This window comes from Pyrgilauda ruficollis, unplaced genomic scaffold, assembly GCF_017590135.1.
Source record: "Pyrgilauda ruficollis isolate IOZ18807 unplaced genomic scaffold, ASM1759013v1 scaffold1065, whole genome shotgun sequence".
NCBI classification, from domain to species: Eukaryota; Metazoa; Chordata; class Aves; order Passeriformes; family Passeridae; genus Pyrgilauda; species Pyrgilauda ruficollis.
The window spans coordinates 1-9,536 of NW_024508822.1; the positions used below are offsets into that span (position 1 = coordinate 1).

Below are 9,536 nucleotides of genomic sequence, written 5' to 3' on the forward strand. Positions count from 1 at the left end.
GGGATTGGGGGAATTGGGGTAAAATTTGGGTGAAATTTGAGGGAAAGTTGGGGAAAATTGAGGGGGAAATTTGGATGAAATCTGAGGAAAATTTTGGGGGGGAGATTTGGGGGAATTGGGGGAAATTGGAGGGAATTGGCGGGGAAATTGGGGAGAAATTTGGGTGAAGTGTGGGGAAATTTGGGGTGAAATTGGGGGGAATTATTGGGGAAATTTGGGGGAAACTGGGGGGGAATTGGGGTGAAATAGGGGATGAAATTTGGGGTAAACTGGGGTGAAACAAGGGATGAAATTTGGGTGAAATTGGGGTGAAATTTGAAGGGGAAATTGGGGGAAATTTCAATGAAATTTGGGGAGAATTGAGGGGGAATTTGGGAGAATTGGGGTGAAATTGGGGGACCCCTTGCAACCCCTGAGTAACCCAGAAATAACCCCTGAGTAACCCCTGAGTAACACCTGAGTAACCCCAGAGCAGCCCCCAGAGCCCCCCTGGACCCTCCTGGGGGTGTGCCCACCTCTGTGACCCCTCCTGACCCCTGAGTGACCCCCGAGTGACCCCCGAGTGACCCCTGAGTGACCCCCGAGTGACCCCTGAGTGACCCCCGGACCCCCCGGGACCCTCCTGGGGGTGTCCCCACTCCTGTGACCCCTGTCTGACCCTGCAGTGACCCCTGACAACCCCAAGTAACCCATGAGTAACCCCTGAGTGACCCCTGAGTAACCTATGAGTAACCCCTGAGAGACCCCTGAGTAACCCCTGAGTGACCCGAGTAACCCCTGAGTAACCCCCGAGTGACCCCTGAGTAACCCCTGAGTAACGCCTGAGTAACCCCCGAGTGACCCCTGAGTAACCCCTGAGTAACGCCTGAGTAACCCCCGAGTGACCCCTGAGTAACCCCTGAGTAACGCCTGAGTAACCCCCGAGTGACCCCTGAGTAACCCCTGAGTAACGCCTGAGTAACCCCCGAGTGACCCCTGAGTAACCCCCGAGTGACCCCTGAGTAACCCCTGAGTAACGCCTGAGTAACCCCCGAGTGACCCCTGAGTAACCCCTGAGTAACGCCTGAGTAACCCCCGAGTGACCCCTGAGTAACCCCTGAGTAACGCCTGAGTAACCCCCGAGTGACCCCTGAGTAACCCCTGAGTAACGCCTGAGTAACCCCCGAGTGACCCCTGAGTAACCCCTGAGTAACGCCTGAGTAACCCCCGAGTGACCCCTGAGTAACCCCTGAGTAACGCCTGAGTAACCCCCGAGTGACCCCTGAGTAACCCCTGAGTAACGCCTGAGTAACCCCCGAGTGACCCCTGAGTAACCCCTGAGTAACGCCTGAGTAACCCCCGAGTGACCCCTGAGTAACCCCTGAGTAACGCCTGAGTAACCCCCGAGTGACCCCTGAGTAACCCCTGAGTAACGCCTGAGTAACCCCCGAGTGACCCCTGAGTAACCCCTGAGTAACGCCTGAGTAACCCCCGAGTGACCCCTGAGTAACCCCTGAGTAACGCCTGAGTAACCCCCGAGTGACCCCTGAGTAACCCCTGAGTAACGCCTGAGTAACCCCCGAGTGACCCCTGAGTAACCCCTGAGTAACGCCTGAGTAACCCCCGAGTGACCCCTGAGTAACCCCTGAGTAACGCCTGAGTAACCCCCGAGTGACCCCTGAGTAACCCCTGAGTAACGCCTGAGTAACCCCCGAGTGACCCCTGAGTAACCCCTGAGTAACGCCTGAGTAACCCCCGAGTGACCCCTGAGTAACCCCTGAGTAACGCCTGAGTAACCCCCGAGTGACCCCTGAGTAACCCCTGAGTAACGCCTGAGTAACCCCCGAGTGACCCCTGAGTAACCCCTGAGTAACGCCTGAGTAACCCCCGAGTGACCCCTGAGTAACCCCTGAGTAACGCCTGAGTAACCCCCGAGTGACCCCTGAGTAACCCCTGAGTAACGCCTGAGTAACCCCCGAGTGACCCCTGAGTAACCCCTGAGTAACGCCTGAGTAACCCCCGAGTGACCCCTGAGTAACCCCTGAGTAACGCCTGAGTAACCCCCGAGTGACCCCTGAGTAACCCCTGAGTAACGCCTGAGTAACCCCCGAGTGACCCCTGAGTAACCCCTGAGTAACGCCTGAGTAACCCCCGAGTGACCCCTGAGTAACCCCTGAGTAACGCCTGAGTAACCCCCGAGTGACCCCTGAGTAACCCCTGAGTAACGCCTGAGTAACCCCCGAGTGACCCCTGAGTAACCCCTGAGTAACGCCTGAGTAACCCCCGAGTGACCCCTGAGTAACCCCTGAGTAACGCCTGAGTAACCCCCGAGTGACCCCTGAGTAACCCCTGAGTAACGCCTGAGTAACCCCCGAGTGACCCCTGAGTAACCCCTGAGTAACGCCTGAGTAACCCCCGAGTGACCCCTGAGTAACCCCTGAGTAACGCCTGAGTAACCCCCGAGTGACCCCTGAGTAACCCCTGAGTAACGCCCCAAAATCTGAACAAAATCCACCCAAAGTCCACCCAAAATCTGACCAAAATCTGCCCGAAATCTGACCAAAATCTGACCAAAATCTGACTAAAATCTGCCCCAAATTCACATAAAATCCAGCCCAAATCCACCTAAATCCACCCAAAATCTGAACAAAATCTGACCAAAATCTGCCCGAAATCTGACCAAAATCTGACCAAAATCTGGCCAAAATCGGACCCAAATCCGACTAAAATCCACCCAAAATCTGCTCCAAATCTGACCAAAATCCACCCAAAATCTGACCCAAATCCACCCAAAATCTGCTCCAAATCTGACCAAAATCCACCCAAAATCTGACCCAAATCCACCCCAAATCTGCCCCAAATCTGATCAAAATCCACCCAAAATCTGACCCAAATCTGACCAAAATCTGGCCAAAGCCTGACCAAAATCCACCCAAAATCTGACCCAAATCCGACCAAAATCTGGCCAAAGCCTGACCAAAATCTGGCCAAAATCGGACCCAAATCCGACTAAAATCCACCCAAAATCTGCTCCAAATCTGACCAAAATCCACCCAAAATCTGGCCAAATTCTGCCCATAATCTGTCCAAATTCACACAAAATCTGCACAAAATTCACCTTCTGACCCCAGAGTGACCCTGAGTGACCCCTGAGTGACCACTGAGAGACCCCTGACACGGGGACACAGGGACACCTTGGGGACACGGGGCTTGGGGACCCCAGGTTCCCAACTGGGTGTGTCTCCACCTGCGGTGACTTCAGGACAGGGGACCTTGGGGCCACCTTGGGGACACAGTGGTGGCACAAGGACACCTTGGGGACACGGACTTGGGGCCACCACAGGGTGGGACAAGGGACAGGGTGATGGGACCTGGGCCACACTTGGGTCACCCCAGGGGCCACCACGGTGCCACCAGCGCCACCCCGGGCGGTGACGGAGGGGACGCGGATTCGGGGTCAGAACCAATAAATTTGGGGCAAACGCGGCCTCGGGTCCATCTCTGGCGTCCCCAACCCCCCCCGATGTCCCCAAGGGTCCCCCGGGTGGGGGAGGGGCCAGCGTGACCCCTCCCCCCGTTCCTGGCGATGATTTTGGGGCGTTTTCCCAGAATTCCGTTTATTGAGGCACTTGCGGAGCAGGGGGGGAGGGGAGGAGATCCCGGAGTGTTTGGCCACGCCCACCTGGGGGGGAGGAGCCAATGGGAGGAGGGCAGAGGGGGTGGGGCCAATCAGGGGCCGCGAACCCGAGCGGGGTCAAGCAAAAGTCAGCCAAGGTCAACCCAACCCAACCCAAGGTCAACCAACCAAACCCAACCCAACACAAACCAAACCCAACCCAACCCAACTCAAACCCAACCCAACCCAACCAAAGGTCAACCAAAGTCAACCCAACCCAACCCAGTCCACCCAACTCAACCCAAAGTCAACCCAACCCAAGGTCAACCAAACCCAACCCAACTCAAAGACCACCAAACCCAACCCAAGCAAAGGTCAACCAAACAAACCCAACCCAACCCAAGGTCAATCTGACCCAACCCAAGGTCAACCAAACAAACCCAACCCAACCCAAGGTCAATCTGACCCAACCCAAGGTCAACCAAACAAACCCAACCCAACCCAAGGTCAATCTGACCCAACCCAAGGTCAACCAAACAAACCCAACCCAACCCAAGGTCAATCTGACCCAACTCAAAGTCAACCAAACCCAACCTAACTCAAGCCTAGGTCAACCCAACTCAAACCCAACCCAACCCAACTGAAGCCAAAGGTCAAGTCAACTCAATCCAACCCAAAGTCCACCCAACTCAAGGTCAGCCAAGGTCAACCCAACCCAACGTCAACTCCATCCAATTCAAAGCCAAACTCAACTCCAGGCCAACTCAACCCAACCCTCGGTCAACCCAACCAATGGTCAGCGATGTCCAAATCAACCCAACGACCAATGCAACTCAAGACCGGACAATTGATGGTCAAAGTCAAAACCAACCAACGATCAGCTCAAGATCAAAACCCACCCAATGATTAGATCAAGGCCAACCCAACGGTCAGCTCAAGACCAAGACCAACCCAATGGTCAGCTCAAGATCAAGACCACCCCAGTGGTCAGCCCAATTAACCGTTAACCAAATCAAGACCAACCCAACGGTCATCTCCATTAATGGTCAGCAAGACCAAGACCAACACCCGTGGTCAGCCCAGGTCAAGGCCGAGCCACGCCGAGTCAAGGTCAACCAACCAATGGTCAAGCTCAAGACCAAGCCAAGATGGTCAGCCCAGTCCAGACCAAGCCCAAACCCACCCAAGACCAACCCAACACCACCCCAATGTCCACCCAAGTCAGGACCAACCAATGATCAACCTCACCTGGCCAATGGTCAACCCAAGCCATGGTCAACGCAAGACCAACCCAGCCAATGGTCAGTGCGTGGTCAGGGCCAGCCCAGGGGTCAATCTCTGGCCAAGCCAAGCCAGGGTCAACTCAACCAACGGTCAGCCAAAGCGACACCGAGCCAAGGGGACACCGAGCCAACGGTCAAGCCAAGATCAACCAATGGTCAAGACCCAACTCAAAGACCACCAAACCCAACCCAAGCAAAGGTCAACCAACCCAACCCAACCCAACCCAAGGTCAATCTGACCCAACCCAAGGTCAACCAAACAAACCCAACCCAACCCAAGGTCAATCTGACCCAACCCAAGGTCAACCAAACAAACCCAACCCAACCCAAGGTCAATCTGACCCAACTCAAAGTCAACCAAACCCAACCTAACTCAAGCCTAGGTCAACCCAACTCAAACCCAACCCAACCCAACTGAAGCCAAAGGTCAAGTCAACTCAATCCAACCCAAAGTCCACCCAACTCAAGGTCAGCCAAGGTCAACCCAACCCAACGTCAACTCCATCCAATTCAAAGCCAAACTCAACTCCAGACCAACTCAACCCAACCCTCGGTCAACCCAACCAATGGTCAGCGATGTCCAAATCAACCCAACGACCAATGCAACTCAAGACCAGACAATTGATGGTCAAAGTCAAAACCAACCAACGATCAGCTCAAGATCAAAACCCACCCAATGATTAGATCAAGGCCAACCCAACGGTCAGCTCAAGACCAAGACCAACCCAATGGTCAGCTCAAGATCAAGACCACCCCAGTGGTCAGCCCAATTAACCGTTAACCAAATCAAGACCAACCCAACGGTCATCTCCATTAATGGTCAGCAAGACCAAGACCAACACCCGTGGTCAGCCCAGGTCAAGGCCGAGCCACGCCGAGTCAAGGTCAACCAACCAATGGTCAAGCTCAAGACCAAGCCAAGATGGTCAGCCCAGTCCAGACCAAGCCCAAACCCACCCAAGACCAACCCAACACCACCCCAATGTCCACCCAAGTCAGGACCAACCAATGATCAACCTCACCTGGCCAATGGTCAACCCAAGCCATGGTCAACGCAAGACCAACCCAGCCAATGGTCAGTGCGTGGTCAGGGCCAGCCCAGGGGTCAATCTCTGGCCAAGCCAAGCCAGGGTCAACTCAACCAACGGTCAGCCAAAGCGACACCGAGCCAAGGGGACACCGAGCCAACGGTCAAGCCAAGATCAACCAATGGTCAAGCCAAGAGTGACCAATGGTCAATACAAGATCAACCATTGGTCAAGCCAGGACAAACCAACAGTCAAGCCAAGGCCAACCAATGGCCAGTGAGGTCAAGAATCACCCAAAGCTCAACCCATGATCAGCCAACGGTCACCAAAGTCAAGATGAACCAACCAGTGGTGGACACCAACCCAAGCCACAGTCGGCAGAGGCCAAAGTCACCCAAAGGTCAACCCAACACCAACCAATGGTCAGCGGTCAACCAATGGTCAAGCTTGACCAAGCAATGGTCAGTGAGGTCAATATCAACCAAGCAACGGTCAGTGAGATCAATATCAACCAACCAAGGGTCAGTGAGGTCAATGCCAACCAACCAATCGTGAGCGAGGTCAAGCCCAACCAACCAAGGGTCAAGTGAGGTCAAGCCCAACCAAGCAATGGTCAACTCCAACTCAAGAGCAACCCAACCCAAGGTCAAGCTGAGGTCAAAGTCCCTCAATGGGCAACTGAAGACCAAGCCATGGTCAATGAAGTCAAGATCAATCATTCCATGGTCAAGACCAAGATCAAGGTAAGCCCAACCCAAACCGAACGCAAGGTCAGCCAAAGGTCAACCCAAACCCAGCCAATGGTCAGCGAGGTGAAGAGCAACCAAGCCGTGGCCACGATCATCCCATGGCCAAAAGCAACCCAAAACCAACACAAAGTCAAGACCAATCCAAGGTCCAAGACCAACCCAAATCCAAAAGCAAACCATGGCCAAGACCAACCCATGGTCAAAATCAACCCGAAGTCAAGGCTAACTCATGGTCAAGACCAACCAACCAATGGTCAAGAACAACCCATGGCCAAAATCAAGCTGAAGTCAAGACTAACTGATGGTCAAAATCAACCAACCTAAAGTCAAAAGCGGCCCAAGGTCAAGGCCAACCCAAAGGCAAGACCAACCCATGACCAAGACCAACCCATGACCAAAACCAACCCATGATCAAGACCAATCAACCACTGGTCAAGACCAACCCAAAATCGAAACCAATCCAAGGTCAAGATGAACCCATGGCCAAGACCAACCAACCCAACGCCAAGAGCAACCCGAAGTCAAGACCAACGCAAGGTTCAGACCAACCCAAAGTCAAGACCAATCCATGGCTGAGACCAACCCAAGACCAAGAACAACTCAAGGCCAAGACCAATCCAAAGTCAAGACCAACTCATGGTTAAGTTCAACCAACCCAAAGTCAAGGCCAACCCATATCCGAGACCTACCCAAAGTGAAGACCAACCAATGGCCAAAATCAACCCAGAGCCAAGACCAACCCAAAGTCAAGACCAACACATGGCTGAGACCAACCCAAAGTCAAGACCAACACATGGCTGAGACCAACCCAAAGCCAAGACCAACCCAAAGTCAAGACCAACCCAAAGTCAAGACCAATCCAAAGCCAAGACCAACTCAAAGTCAAGACCAAGCCATGGCCAAACCCAACCCAAAGTCAAGACCAACCCAAAGTCAAGACCAACGCAGCGTCAAGACGAACTCATGGTTAAGATCAACCAACACAGTCAAGACCAACTCACGATCAAGCCCAACCCAAGGTCAAGACCAAGCCCAACCCAAGGCCAAGTGAGGCCCCCCAAAGTTCAACCCAAGACCCACCAAGGGTCCCCAAGGTTGAGGTCAACCACCCCACACTGAACCCTCCCCCACCCCTCCCCCCACGATGAGCTCAGCGCACAAAGCCCCTCCCCCAAAGCCTGGCNGCCTCAGTTTCCCCGCCCGATTTCCCCCCAATCCCCTCCCCCGCCCCCGTGCCTCAGTTTCCCCGCTCACCACGGACGCCCCCAGGCTGCCCATGGGGGTGACCCCGGCGGGGGCGCAGGTGACGGTGGGGGAGGGGCAGTGGGGGAGGGGCGCGCCCACCGCCGCCCGCACGTGCCCGAGGGCCTGGGCCCAGGCCGAGGAGGCCACGAGCCAGAGCGCGGCCAGCAGCCCCGAGGCCACGAGGTCCTGGGGGAAAAAACCGGGAAAACGGTTAAAAATGGGAAAAATGGGGAAAACTACCCAAAAATGGGGGGAAAAATGAGCCAAAAATGGGGGAAAATTGGGCAAAAATGGGGAAAAATCAGCCAAAAAGGGGGGCAGAGGCAGAGCGCGGCCAGCAGCCCCGAGGCCACGAGGTCCTGGGGGAAAAAACCGGGAAAACGGTTAAAAATGGGAAAAATGGGGAAAACTACCCAAAAATGGGGGGAAAAATGAGCCAAAAATGGGGGAAAATTGGGCAAAAATGGGGAAAAATCAGCCAAAAAGGGGGGCAGAGGCAGAGCGCGGCCAGCAGCCCCGAGGCCACGAGGTCCTGGGGGAAAAAACCGGGAAAACGGTTAAAAATGGGAAAAATGGGGAAAAATGGGGAAAACTACCCAAAAATGGGGGGAAAAATGAGCCAAAAATGGGGGAAAAAACGGGGAAAATGAGTCAAAAATGGGGAAAAATCAGCCAAAAATGGGGGCAGAGGCAGAGTGAGGCCAGCAGCCCCGAGGCCACGAGAGGATCCTTCAGAGGCAGCAGAGAGAGAGAAGGGGCACAAAGGGTTAAAACCCCCAAAATTCCCCAAAATTCCATCGGGAATCCCCCAAAATCCAGCCCATAACCCAAAAATCCCCCCGGGAACAGCAAAATCTGCACCAAAATTTGGGAATTCTGCCCCAAATCTTCCTGAATTCCTGAAAATTCCAACGAAATTCCTGAAAATTCCAACGAAATCTCCCCAAATTCCACCAAAATCTCCCCAAATTCCATCAAAATTCTCCAAAATTTCCTCAAAATTCCCCCCAATTCCAGCCAAATTCCCCAAAATTCCACTGAAATCCTAAAAACTCCTTCAAAATTCCCTCAAAATTCCCCAAACTCCATCAAAATTCCGAAAAATCCCATTAATGCTCCTAAAAATTCCATCAAAAATCCCCAAATTCCAATAAAATTCCCCAAAATTCTACCAAAACTTTCCAAAATTCCAATCAAATCTCCTGAATTCCACCAAAATCCCTAAAAATTCTCCCTAAATTCTCTGAAATTCCTTCAGATTTCCCCAAATTCTGACAGAACTCCTAAAAATTCCACAAAAATCCCCCAAATTCCCTCCAAAATCCCCCGAATTTCCCTGAATTTCCTCAAAATCCCATCAATTTTGCCCAAATTCCATTAAAATTCCCCAAAATTCCACTGAAACCCGAAAAATTCCATCCAAATTCCATCCAAATTCTCCCAATTTTCCTGAGAATTCCCCCAAATTCCATCCAAATTCCCGCGAATCCCGTTGGAATTCCCACTCGGAGAACCCAAAAATTCCCCCTGAGCTCACCTGGGCAGGTAAATCCCACCTGGGCAGGTAAATCCCACCTGTGCACACCTGAGCAGGTAAATCCCACCTGTACAGACCTATACAGGTAAATCCCACCTG

General features: G+C 53.4%; 1 protein-coding gene across 2 annotated transcripts; it reads left to right on the top strand.

Annotated features, from left to right (window-relative positions):
• The first annotated feature begins 4,149 nt into the window (after nt 1-4,149).
• Nucleotides 4,150-7,315, top strand: LOC121355800 (probable serine/threonine-protein kinase samkC). Of its 2 annotated transcripts, none has more exons than XM_041471523.1 (2): nt 4,150-5,033; nt 6,091-7,315. In XM_041471523.1, the coding sequence occupies exons 1-2, from the start codon at nt 4,550-4,552 to the stop codon at nt 6,459-6,461; spliced, it is 855 nt and encodes a 284-aa protein (XP_041327457.1). In that variant the 5' UTR covers nt 4,150-4,549; the 3' UTR covers nt 6,462-7,315. The 2 variants fall into 2 exon arrangements, with proteins under 2 accessions (XP_041327457.1, XP_041327447.1); XM_041471513.1 differs by having other exon boundaries at nt 4,150-5,028; nt 6,086-7,315.
• The last annotated feature ends 2,221 nt before the right edge of the window (nt 7,316-9,536 follow it).

What these genes read in the sequence shown, in the direction of transcription:
- LOC121355800 (XM_041471523.1), top strand. Translation starts at nt 4,550, where the DNA reads ATGGTCAGCTCAAGATCAAGACCACCCCAGTGGTCAGCCCAATTAACC. An exon ending in CAAGCCAAGATCAACCAATG is followed by an intron (nt 5,034 to 6,090) that starts GTCAAGACCCAA and finishes GATCAACCAATG; the next exon opens with GTCAAGCCAAGAGTGACCAA.